We start from the raw sequence: 13793 nt of genomic DNA, 5'->3' as shown, positions 1-13793 counted from the left end.
TTATCCTCATCATAATCATCATCAACAACAAAATATTTGTAATTAAACAATTTAAAGCAAGTCTTAATTTTATAAGCGATCAAGCAATCAAAAGCAAACGGTTAATGCTTATCAATTGTATTGTAATCATCATAATCATCATCATTATCATCATCATCATCATCATCATTTTCTTCATTTTAAAAATCATATATTAAGGTATAAAGTAAATAGAATTATGTCTTGTTTCGTGTACACGAAATAAATTTTATCATAAGGAATCATTTTTTATTTTTTTTTATTTAAACAACAAACATTCCAATTAAGATTACCCAACCAAGGTGCCTCGGGATAAATGAGTAACAGCTCTTGCCACTTTTAAATCGTTCATACGAAAATGATAGGGATTAAAAATAGATAAAAGTTTTGACAAACTTTCACCTTTACTTTTCTTCAACACGAAATATATAACGTACAAACCACATGTGGAACTGGTTATACCCTGAATAATACGCGGGTTGTGTTTACAGCTTCGACTATTGTTTTCCACAAATCTTTGAATTGTCGGATACGCAGAAGGCGGGAACCCAAAACTATCCATATATTCTGCCTTTCCCATCCCGTTAAAATACACAGATACCCAATGTTTTCCGGGACCGGAACTCGACTCTGTGTTAATAATGTACGCAGCTGGTTGACGAGAATTCGGGTTGTTCGGAAGTCTATCTTTAGGATAAACACCTCGAAAAATTCGTCTCGCCCTAACGTGTCCGTTTAACATCGTTTCGATTTCTACGTTGTTCATGATGAAAAGTCAGTGATCACCTGACGAGTGCGATCAATTTCTATTACACTATCTAATTCGCTGTAACAGAACACAATGATCGGATCAGCTAGTGGGGTCGAGAATTTAAGTTCTAGTCTAAGCGACTCGCTTTTTACCAGTTCAAACTGGTTTCCGTCTAATAGCGATGGTGACAGATCAAAACCAAAAAGACTACAACCCTGAGAGTAAGCATTATAATCTATTCCATTTCCGGCATCGTTGTTAACCAGTCCAGCTGCTAGCATAAGACTGTGATAAGCTCTGACATATTGTTTACTACTGAAATTCGGAGTTAGTGCTTTGGACGGTATCTGTTTTCCGTTCAAGTACAGGGCTAGATAGGACAGATCAAAGTGCTGGAAATTAAAAGGATTCTTTTTGTAGTTTCCATTAAAGCTAGTGCTTTCGATTAGACCCAGTACGATCTTAGTCGGGGTTTGCGATAAAAACAAATTATCTTGCACGGCACTTAAATTTCCTTTTGGAATAGAAAAGGTTTTATGGACAACGCGCTTCATGGGGTATTTACAATTGCCGATGTGAAGTGCTTTCTCGTGTGACAGGGCCACGGCTGGGTTTAATTTAATCTTCCTAACATACAACGAGGCGTGTGTAATTACACTCTTAAACCCCTCAGCATCGGTCATGAGATGGAAAGCATCTTTAGACGGGATAAGCCTCAACTTTACATCAACTCCATTAATTAGATACCGTTCTTGATGCATGAAATCTAAATGTAGTTTTCCCATCATATCCACTTCTTTACTCTCTTTCACCAGCTCTTTCCGTGCATCGAAGCCAGCATTTGTACTATCCGTTATTTCTAGTTTACCCGGGGTGTCCTCGTGAAAAAATTCCATTGTCAGGTGACTCCTTTTCGCACCTTGATCATAATTCAACATTGTTTCTACAAAACTTCTAAAAGGATAAACGTTCTCACTTGACGTCACCAGAACATCGTTCAAAGTCATATCCACTTGTGAAAACAAGGCATGAAACCAGGTGTTAACAGGGGCAACATTGCTATCGGCGTCTAAATTAGTTCCATCCGCCTTTATTACTTTAACGCGTACGTGCATAAATGTGTTATGCAAATCCAAGTAGTCTGACGTCCCCCCGCTGATCGAAAATTCGATCGGACCTCCACTCGACAAAGTAGAGATCGGATGGTATTCCACAAACAAACCATCCTGAACAGCAGTCTGGGTGACGGGTAATGAGAACAGATCGAGTCCGCTGTGTACACTCTCTGCGGAATAGGGATGTAACAAAGCCATGATAATCAACCAAAAATGTCTTGAGCTACGTTCTTCCTACGTCTCTTCCTGGTCTTTTGTCGTGTCTGAGTAGGTCGTCGTCGTTTTATACGCCGAGTCACACGTCCGGGTGGGCGGCGGCGGCGGCGGCGATGAAGTTGAAGTCAAACCACCCACGGCTCTGTTGAGTAATCTTTTCCCACTCTCCCCCGCGCGTCGTTTTAAAGCTGTTTTAACATTTTGACCGGAAATGACGTCAGATGCTATTTGGGCACCGGTTTTTGCACCTTCTTTTAATAATGTTTTAGCGCCCGATTTCAAGATGGGAAACAGAGATCTCGCAATACCACCAAAGATACTCCCAAGCCCTCGACCTCTTTGATGTCTTCCACCAACAAACACGGGTAGACCACGTCCTGCTTGAGTACAGTAATAATCATCGTAACCTTTTTGATTGGATTTGAACACGATCCCTTTTGTCATGACGACTTTTTACGAATCGAATCTCTTCTTTCGAAAATGAAGTATCACGATAGACTTCCCTGAAGCAAATGTCAAAGGTTCGCCTTTGTCGTTGGTTAAAAGGATTTCAACCGTGTCAAAATTAAATAGTCTGAGAGGAACATAGTTAGGTTTCTCAAAAATATGATGAACTATGTCTTTGCTTCTATTTCCGCTCGGTACGCATCTCAAAAGAGGTACGACGCTATCCCCAACTATTCTAGGTTGAACGAGGTTGCAATATACGTATACTGCTTCGAATCCGACGTTTAGATGTAATGGCCTTTCACTCGACACAGACGTTGGACCGTATAAATAATGATTTGGAATATTCAAGAGATTGCTCAATGTCGAACTCAAGTGCAAAAAAGTTCCTTCCTTATATAGCCTTATCATTACTCTGCGAGTTGCACGGTCGTAATAAAATTTGATGAAACCCTCGTGCTTCTTTTTTATTTTCCTTCTTATATGAGTCATCATCGTTTTAACCAGTTCATCCGGTGACTCGTATAAACCCGATGGGATGAGTACGGTATCTTGTTCGCTGTCGTTAGTAACTCTAAACTCGAAAAATGCTTCATTCTCAAGGATGTTGTTATACGTGTTACTGAATAATATTTCTGATAAACCGACTTCGTATTCTGTCGATAAATCCAACACTCTGGGTAGTTTTGTAAAATAATGCCCTGGAGAATTATTCGGAAAATAGCTCATGCTGCTATTAGAAGGTAAGACTAAATAAGACATGATTAAACTCGTTTATTCAGTGTTGGATTTGGAAGAACGTAACCGAGACAACTACTTAGAAGTGCTACCCATAGTCTGTCTGTTTCTCCGTCACGCGTCAAGTTATATAATGATACAGACACAACAATCGACACAATCATCATCTGACACAAGAACACGATCTCCCCTCTAGGGACTCGTTTCCCAAACATAGACCAATAAGATGAATTTCTGTTGGAATTATTACTTTCACTTTCGGATCCTTCCATTTGAAAATTAAAAAAAAAAAATAAAAAAACAAATAAAATAAAAAAACAAAAAAAAAACAACAAAAAACAAAAAAAAAAAACAACAACAAGGATGATAATTAATTGTAAACACGAAGATAAGACTTTGGTATCCAAGAGTTAAATGATGAATCGTAACCGACCCACTTCACCAAAAGTTCTTGTCCGCTTTTACGCTTATCCAAGACGGTCTCAATTCTGTAGATTTCTTTTGCACCAACTTTTTGCAGTTCTTGTTTATAGAAGCTTCCGCGCACGCATTCGTTCTGATCGTCTGTAATTTGGTAGGTTCTAGGTGTTGTTGAAATGGATTTTGTCACTGTAAATAACTCTTCGGTCCAAGAGGGTAGGTAGCCCTTTTTAAACAGTCGCCTACTTTTACTTATTCTCACACGATCGCCGATCAAAAGTTTTGCACTAGTTTTCTTTTTAGGTCGATCATCCAAATACAATGTGTTCCATACGTCCCCTTGATTTTTCTCTGTTACGTCAACAGGGCGTAACTTGATACTCCTATGATAAGAATGATTATAACTTTTCACTACTTTGGGTAATACGTCTTTGAATCGAGGAGAGTTCTGACGAGTAAACACACGCCACAGTTTTTCTTTGAGAGTCCTATTGAATCGTTCAACTACCGCAGCTTTAATATCCTCGTTCTCAGTAGTAAAGAAATCAATCCCATTCCGCTTCAGAAATTGCTGAAAGCTTTTATTGACAAATTCGAGGCCTTTGTCGGTTTGGAGCCGGATTGTTTTTCGACCAGACTCTAAAATAGTCCTGAAAGCATCTTTTAACGTTTCTCCCGTTTTGTCTTTTATAGGAACAGCCCACGCAAACTTGCTGAAGACATCGATACACGTCAAAATGTATCTGTACCCGTCATTGTACGATTTCAATTGTTGAACATCAATGAGATCAGCCTGCCATTGATGGTCTATTCCACCTACAATAATCCGTCGACGCGGAAATTTGTAACGAACGGGTTTATGAAGGGTGTATGCGTCTTGATGAGAAAGCCAAGAGCTGACGACAGTTTTTTTAAGTTTCGTAGCAGTCTTTAACGGTTTAATACCGCCATAAGATCCCGGTTGATTAGGATTGTAATAGCGAGCGCGTAGTGTTTTATCTCCTTTCATTTGAATGAGACCCAGGCAGATGTTCTCTCCGGTTTAACCGTTTCTAAATTCCTCGACGGACGTTGTCTAATATACGCCCACCTGTCAGCATGACCGATGAGATCACGTGGGACGTTGGATTCCTGCAGAGCACGAGCAAAATATTCCCATCCTTCAGGGTTGACAGACTTTCTTTTGCGGAGTGCGTCATTGACTAGATCAAGAACGTTTGAATTTGGGATGATATTACCGCGATATTTAATCTCCCCTCTCGGGTTCCATTCAAGCTCTGTGTGTCTTTTGAGATAATCCAATAATCTCTCCGCTTTCTTTCTCAACGAAATAGGTACGCTCTCAATAATATCTTTTGTTAAAGTGTCGTGTTCTGTTGGGTCAGGTGTTCTTATTGATTGAGGATTGGTCTTAGTTACCATCTGATGTGATCGTTCATCTTTCCGCTTTAAGAATTTCCACAGCACTTGTTGATACAACTCTGCTTTTTCGATTGAGTTCATATCTTTTCGCGTTAGAATATCTTTCATCTGCTGATCAAGATCCCAAAGCTTTTCTGTGGACGGTTCGGTTATCGGTGATTCTCTTCGGGTGTGGATTGAGTCCAAGAGACGCTGGTCCACCAATACCATTTTCTTGGCATGCTCCATCTCATAAACCACCCGCTAGTATTCCACCTAAAGTAGCCAAGACAGGTTGAAGAAGGGCACCTAATAGACCACCTTTTTGTAAAAGCTTCTTTTGTCGAGATGGTGAAGAGCCTTTTTTTGATAAAAGTCTTAAACTTCTCTTGTGTCTGATCAAACGCTTCTTTTGTACTGGACTGAGCGGAAGATTACCGCGTAATATATTCAGTGCACATTCGCATAACGTATTGATTAGATCCGGTGACGCTCCATTTAAAACTGCTTTTGCTACTCTGGGTTTAGCCTCTCCAAGAAGTTTCAACATTGAAACGTTACGTTTTACACGCGCAGACATTACTTTTGGATATAAACAACTTGTTTTTCAGGAGAAAAAACGTCTGTTCTTACACGAAGATGGTCAGGTGTATCCTGTCGAAGATCGATCACCAAATAACCGTGAGGTACGTCTGTTGCGTCCTTAAATGCGTCTAGTAAAAAATTTGTCTTTCCGGGATACAGTTGTTTTGCCAGCTGAACGATCTGCGAACGATCACGTGGATTTTTAAAAATAACGAGATAATGAGCATTCAAGCTGATAGTGCGATGTTCTTTATTTTTTGAGAAAAGATTTTGTACAAGATAAAACACTGAAATGTTATTGTGATGCGATTTTTTTGTAAATAATTTAGTTACGCTGTCATCAGTTTCGGCCATTAAGTCATCGAGTATCACAAGACGGTGTTTGGTTCCATCCCAAAAGGAAGATTTTGGTATCCCTTCTATAAAAGTTATCCCTTGTAACGCTTCAAAAGTTCTCTGCCACTCTCCATAACACCATATAATTTCTTCAGGTTGCGGGCTCATCATCTGATTTAAATGCTCAATAAATTTTGTGACCCATACAGTTTTACCGCTTCCAGAAGGACCGGCTATCAGACATGTAAACGGTGTTTGAAGCGTGGATCCATGATTGTTATACCAATAGAGGTTCTGTACTGATTCCGTCGGAACTGACTTTTCTCTTTATATAAAAGTAAGACAGGCTGGCTCTCTGCTGTGTGTATGTATAAACGTTTGAATCTAGCACTCGAAATCCTTTATTCTCCCCTACTCCACTCTTTCGCGTTTGTAGCACCTTAAGATACTTTTCTTTTGTAAGATCGTTCAACCTCTTTGATAATCCCTTACAGCTCGTCTTAGACTTCCCTTTTCCAAAACAAATATACGTTTTTGAACAGAGTGCTACTCCTCCGTCTCCTTCATATTCTAACTTGAATAGACCCGGGGTTCGTCTGTCATATTTTTGCTGTGCACAACAACAAGGATATGGTGAAAAGTTGTTTTGTTTTTCAACAAATTCTCGAACATGTTTAGCACAAGCTACACTCGGAAACCAAGTATGGTAGTGTTTGTAAAATTCTTCAACTAAGTGCGGTTTCAAGAGGTCTTGAATATCGCAGTCGGAAAATGCAACGTATAGACTGTCTGTGTCCATCTCAAAAAGTTGGTAATCGGCCCTTGGAATAAATCTGTCTATGAAATCGTATTGAAACTGTAGCATCCTAAGTTTTGCATAGGAATAGACAAACGATCCGATTTGAATGGGTAGCGTCCATAGCACGGTACGTTTTGCTGACTCTATTTCGTGTAAAGTCGATGTCAGCGGGGTCATTTTTCTGAAATAAGGGCTATTGATGCTTTTTGAGACAACGTTTTTATCATCGGCATATGTAATTTTCGTATGTTTATCTAGCGCCTCGAGTGTCTTACCATATGCTGAGTTACCCATTAATTTCATAGTTTCGGCTAAGATGCTATTTTTAGGATTACGATCACCTTCGCGTCTAGCGTCTGAAACCTTTTGCACAAAATTTGAAAAACAAGCATTTGGTGTATATTCAATTACTTCTTGAATATCTTCTACAATAAGACCGTGATTGAGATACCATTTGAGTAATGGCGTGGTCAGTAATATTCCATCAGCATGGTAACTGCTAATCAGAGTGCGGCGAGGTTGCTTTAACAGATTGTTATTCACGGCGTATTGAAGCATGGTTTCACCTATATCTTCTCTCGAGACCAGGGTGTTTTTAAAGATTGGTGGCATTTCCGCGTAATAAGCGTAAAGGTCTGAAGGTACACTAATAGTACACTGAACGAAACCGAAAAGTTGGTTTTTGACAACTGCCGAAATTATCGATTCCTTGGTGATACGGGTACCTATTTTAAAACAGTTATTATGAAGCGGGCGTAGTTTCTGTAAAAAACAAGATATCCTAGGGTCTCTTTTCATTTTTTTCCATTCACATTCATAAATTTCTATTAGGGTAATTCCCAAAACGTTTCTGATATAAGCATTTTTTTCAGATGTTTTTTGTTTTCTTTGTTCAAATGTTTCACCAAAGAATGTGGTCTTATCTTTGATGCAATCATGGCCATGAAAATAACAGCCTTGAAATTCGAGAGCAATTCGTTCAGTTTCAATAAACCCGTCGACCTTAACCTGTTTTTCGTGACCTAGATCTTTTTCTCTTCCATTAAATTTATGACGAATAGGAACACCCTTTATATAACTCATCCATTCAAGCCATTCAAACGCTGCCTGTCCAAACTTGTCTATTTTCTCAGGTTTAAACGCGTTACTTTTCTGTCGTCGGATAAACAGACCGCTAGGCATGTCTTGTTGAAGACAGTATAAATACAAACTATTAGCATCATAGCCTTTCAACGATTGTACAGGTTTATCTCCCCTGATACGTGTCCTGTTCTTTTCTATATAACGTGTAAAAATAATTGACGGTCCACCAACGATGTTAGATTTTAAAAGCTGATGAAGATGTTTATGCTTTTCATTGAATAATGAAAAAAATAATTTCTAGGAATGGTTTTAAATAAGTACCGGAGTGTGACCCCTGGGATCGATATCGCATTTTTGAAAATGTCTAAACCTAAATCTTGATAGAATTGCGTCATGCGATCAATTGCGGTTAACATTGGTCCTACGTCACGAATATTGTAGAATATTAAAAAGTCTTTCATTGATCTCATCCCTTCCTCTTCCCACACTTTCTCACAGTACGCATAGTCTTCTTGAGAAATGGTGCAATTTTTTAATGAACTGAAAAATGCTGATATAGGCGGGAGAGACGTTTCCTGTAATCTATCTAGACGGTCAAAGTATTCGTAAGGAAAAAAAGACTTCTGTTCGGTTACATTATAGGCTTGAAGAAAATTTGAGTAACTAAATCCGGGTGCAAGATAATTACAAACATCTAAAAATTTTAACTTATTATTTGATACACAAAGAAAATTGTTGTTCTTTTTTACTACTTTGAAATTTTCTGTATTCATTAATCTCTTTACGAGGTAAGTTTTTAGAACATTTAAATCATACATTTTAGAATTGAAACCAATTACAATCATTTGATGAAGATAGCGATCTAAAACAGCTTTCAATTTATGATTATCACCAATTTGTTCATACGCGGATTTGAATGTCGTTTCACTGAGAAGAGCAAAGGCAAAAACACTGATTTCTTCCAAGTAAGACACCATACGGTTGACTAATTTTTGAGGATCCCCTTCAGATATGTAACATACGGGTTTTTCGTAACTCGGAACATTTGAAGCGATTGCTATAGACATAGGTAAGTGTCTAGCATGATACATCGTTCGACTCGTTTGAGCTTTCGGTTTGGGTAAGTTATTCTTATCAAAATAAGACTCGATATCAAAGGTGCACCTAAACGGATACACGTAATCAGGATCAATACAAATTCCAGCTTCTGATAATTTCTCCAAATCGGTAGGAAGAAGTTGAAAAATCCCACCCGGGTACCTAGATTGAGTTGCATTTCCCTTACATATTTTCTCGTGACGTAACAAAGTCGAATGATTTGTCCAAAGTTTGCTACAATGACAACAACCGAATATCTTAATAGCCTTATCGAGGTCTCTGATATAACAAAAATGATCATTGACAAGTAAAACATACATCGTATTAGAATAAGTATTCGCACTTCTCCTAAAAACGACGTATCGTCCAGGAGTATGATCCAAGTCAATTTATAAACAATGACATTGATTTCAAATAGCGTCTCTATTTTGCCTAGTTCTCCTATGGTAACACCTGGAAATGCTGTTGGAAATGTTGATGTATACAGGCTGAATAAAGAGTGAGTGAATTTGTCTAAGTCATTAATCGAGTTTCCCCGAGCTAAAGCTAGGCATCTGAAGAAGCATAAATTATCGTTGTAAAAATCATTGGGTCTGTTATAATTGCATCGTAGAGTATATATGTATTTATTATTTTTAACACAAACGGGAATTGCAGCGTTACAACAACCAATAGGAAACTCTTTCATCTTATTGAGATAGAACGTGGTCGATAAAATAGACTGAACTCTGAAACGACTATCTGGTCTATGTTGACGGGCAAACTCCAAATGATCGTTATACTAAAACTTTCAATAAATTCCTCAAAGTCCCTCCAATTACTGATAAGTCTGGGGATTTCTAATGCTCTGTTATTATTAATAGAAGCATGGAAAAAACGATATTCTGAATTTTCTTGGTTTTGTAACAGAAAAGAATGGCTAAAATTTATTTTAAATCTTACGCTTTGTCTGTTAAAAATCTCCTTAAGCTGTTGAATTATATATGGCGAACCCCATTCTATGGTGTACACAGACTGAAAGATCCCTTCTACAAAATGTGTCTTTATGGATTCTCGATGTTCTTCAAGTAACTGTAGCACTGTTTCATTTTCTTCGTTTTGTTCTACATAACTAGTAGACAATAAACTACACGACTGTTGTTTTTGTTTTTGCTTTTGTTCATGTTTTCGTTGTTGGCGTTTCTCTTGTCGTTTTTGTTTTTGTTTTTCTCTACGTTGTTGTTGTTTTATTATTCTTTCTTGTTTTTTTAGCTGTTGTTTTTCTTGTTTAAAATGTATCTTTTGTTCTTTTTCCTGTATTTTTTTCTGTTTTTTAACCTGCTTTTCTTTCAATTTTTCTTCGGGTGAACTACATTTTACATTTTTTTGGTGCTTTTGTAAATTATCTTTCCTAGAAAAGTTCTTTTGACATTTTGAACAAGAATGTAAAGTAACTTTGTTATGCTTCTGTTTATGACGAATTAAATTATGTAATAATTTAATACTAATGCCACATATTTCACAGATGTACATGATTAATAATTAAAATAAATAAATAAATAAATAAATAAATAAATAAATAAATAAATAAATAAAAAAAGGGGAACCAAAAAAAATTATATCTCACTGTTCGTCGCTACGGGATTTGTATCTTTAGTCTTGAAAGGTTGTTCATTCAGCATTTGGGTTGTCTTTGGTTTCAGTGAAATCAAACAAGGCTGGTTTCTATCTTGTTTCTTTGTGTGTGTGTATAGTTGGTGGTTTACTTCAATTCTGAAAAAAAATAAAAATAAATAAATAAATAAATAAATAAAAAAAAAAGAAAGTTTCATTTGAAATTGGATCTACTGATCTCACAGCAGAGAAATAAAAAAACAAAAAAGTTTATTTTTAAATAATAAAAAATACATAACAAAGACAAACAAACAAAAATACCAAACAAAAAAAAACAAAAAAACAAAACAAAACAAAAAAAAAATCAAGAAAAGTTAAAGACAATTCATTAATTATAGACAACATCATTGGACTTAGATCATCTTGTGTACATTAATAATTATTAAAGCGATATAATAGGGAAATACGACTCACTATAGATATGACAGCTCACTCCTTTTGTTTTCTATTCATCTGTGTCTGAAATTACAATTGTATCACTGTCGGATGAGATTTCAATAACTTCGGGAACTGCTGGTGATGGTCGTTGGGTGTCTATAGAACCTGAAATACAATTTTTCATTTTGACTAAAAGGATATCAAATAATACAGGATACCAAACAAAAAAAAAGACGTAAATATAAATATATAGATAGCGACAAACAACAATTTAAAAAACAAAAAAAAAAACAAAAAAACAAAACAACAACAACAAACCCAACAAAACAAACAATACTATTATTATTATTATTATTATTATTATTATTATTATTATTATTATTATTATTATTATTATTATTATTATTATTATTATTATTATTATTATCATTATTATTATTATTATTATTATTATTATTATTATTATTATTATTATTATTATTATTATTATTATTATTATTATTATTATTATTATTATTATCATTATTATTATAATGATAACGAGCAATACTTAAACATGTAAATACAAAAAAAAAAAAAAAAAAAAAAAAAAAAAAAAGAGCGGGGAAACCCCAGAATGATACGGCTACAATCTTTAGATAGAATATATTTATCCTTGGATAATATATATATATATATATAAATGTAACTCACTGTTGATTGAACTGCTTTCTCCGTCATTAGGAGTTGAATTGATATCGTTGTCTTCGTTGTCTTTGGGCGTTCCTGGTTCCGGGTCAGTACACAACCGTACGATATGAAGAGCTTCCTCACGGCCTAATATGTCTTCCAATAGTAATGTCAGTATTATGGGTTTGAATTTTTCAATCAGAGTTTCTTTGGTATTATCAAACGCTTCGTTAAAAAATCTAATTATCTTGTCCTCCACGGGCAACATCAAACAGTCGTGTGATATTTGCCCGGGTGCAAAAATCCGACATCCTTCGCAATTTGCAATGTCAATGGCATAGATATGCCTCATCAAGTCCTCTTTTACTTTTGTTAGGAAATGATCCATACTAAAGGTCTGCTAAAGAAGAAAATAAAAAAAAAATCATGTCACAGTATTTAAATCCTAATATATTATTGATGATGACGACGAATATTATAATTTCTTGCTTTTTTTTTTGTTTGTCCTTTTTATTTTTCTTGACGAGGGTCCATTGCTGTCTTCCTCTTCTTCTTCTTGTAGAAATTGGCTCCACGTTGATGAATTTTTTTTTCAAAGTTAGAAAAAAAAAAAAAAGAACTCATAAAAAAGTAAAAAACAATTAAGCACGATTGACTACAAATCAAGCTCACCGAAGTGGGATTAAAAAGACGATGATGATGATGATTATAACATGTTGACGCTTATTATAGTTTCTTGTTTTTATTTTTTAATTTTTTTATTTTTCTTGACGAAGGTCCCTCATTGTCTTCCTCTTCTTGTTCTTCTTCTCCTCTCTTTGTTAGGACATAATTTACTTTTTGGATAAGTTTCTCGAGCCCTCTCCATTCGTCAATATTGAGAGCAATTCCCTTTTTTGACGGTAGCAACGCACCGTTATCATCTTTTCCGTAATATCGAATGTGCACTTTTGTTTCTCCACTAAACTCACCAACGCTCAAATAAATGTGGCGTTTTCCAATGGGGACTGGATCCATGTTGATGAATTTATTTTTCAAAGTTAGCAAAAATAAAGAACTCACAAAATTATAACAAATTGATCACAGTTGACTACAAGTCGAGTTCACCAAAGTGGAATGAAAAAGACGAGTTGGAATCTATTTTTATAGGGTAAAAAATGCTGACTTTGTAGGCGGATTCGAAAAATGCTGACGTGATATGCGCGGGAATAAGTCACTCGCGTGATGGAAAATAACCAGATCAAGGTTCGTACTTTGTGAATTATCATCTCAAAACGGTATTATGTTGTGATGAAGCCGATCAAGAAAATTGAGTTTAATTATCAAACTACCTAGAATTGGAAATTTCATTATTTTGAAATTTAAGATAAAAATCTCTACCTAATCAACGAACGTATTTATTTCAATTCAAATAATATAGAACAGTCACGAAATTCAATTAAATGTATGAAGTTCTACTCAATATAATACCGCTTTAAAGCGATTGGTCACATTAGGTTTTGTAAAGTAAAATTAGGTTATCATAGGCGGGAACTAGAATGTCAAGATCACAACACTTGAATTAATGAGTGTTCCAGCTGCAACCGATTAAGTGCGTGAGAAAAGTAAATTACTTTTCCAGACATTCGTAACCGTCATTTGTTATAAAGAACGTGGGAAACATTAATCTCAAACAAGGAGTGTTAATATAATTTTTCAAGAGAGAGAGAAGAGAGAGAGAGTGTGTGTGTGTGTGTGTGTGTGTGTTGTAATCCTATCAAAACTGTATTCATTTTATTTATTTTTTTCAATACAAACCAAAAAAATAAAAATAAAAATAAAAAAAAATAAAAAATAAAAAAAATAAAATAAAATAATAATAATAATAATAATAATAATAATAATAATAATAATAATAATAATAATAATAATAATAATAATAATAATAATAATATAATAATATGATGATGATGATGATGATGATGATGATGATGATGATGATGATGATGATGATGATGATGATGATGATGATGATGATGATGATGATGATGATGATGATGATGTGATGATGATGATGATATAATAATAATAATAATAATAATAATAA

General features: G+C 35.4%; 2 protein-coding genes across 3 annotated transcripts; both read right to left on the bottom strand.

Moving 5' to 3' along the window:
• Positions 1–780: 780 nt before the first annotated feature.
• Positions 781–2082, bottom strand: LOC144973828 (uncharacterized protein F54H12.2-like). The gene has a single exon (XM_078916721.1). It carries the CDS (start codon positions 2080–2082, stop codon positions 781–783), a length of 1302 nt encoding a protein of 433 aa, XP_078772847.1.
• Positions 2083–10269: 8187 nt separating this feature from the next.
• On the bottom strand, positions 10270–12101 carry LOC144974044 (uncharacterized). 2 transcript variants are annotated; one of them, XM_078916932.1, is made up of 3 exons: positions 11732–12101; positions 11075–11203; positions 10270–10759 (listed from the first exon to the last, which is right to left on the bottom strand). In XM_078916932.1, the coding sequence occupies exons 1-2, from the start codon at positions 12093–12095 to the stop codon at positions 11106–11108; spliced, it is 462 nt and encodes a 153-aa protein (XP_078773058.1). In that variant the 5' UTR covers positions 12096–12101; the 3' UTR covers positions 10270–10759; positions 11075–11105. The 2 variants fall into 2 exon arrangements, with proteins under 2 accessions (XP_078773058.1, XP_078773057.1); XM_078916931.1 differs by lacking the exon at positions 10270–10759 and having other exon boundaries at positions 10843–11203.
• Positions 12102–13793: the final 1692 nt, after the last annotated feature.

This window comes from Berghia stephanieae, chromosome 5 (genome assembly GCF_034508935.2).
Source record: "Berghia stephanieae isolate SIO BIC M18660-M18661 chromosome 5, UCSD_Bste_1.3, whole genome shotgun sequence".
In the NCBI taxonomy this organism is placed as follows: domain Eukaryota; kingdom Metazoa; phylum Mollusca; class Gastropoda; order Nudibranchia; family Aeolidiidae; genus Berghia; species Berghia stephanieae.
Note: the sequence above shows the minus strand (reverse complement) of the source record. Positions and strands in the feature narration are given on the sequence as shown.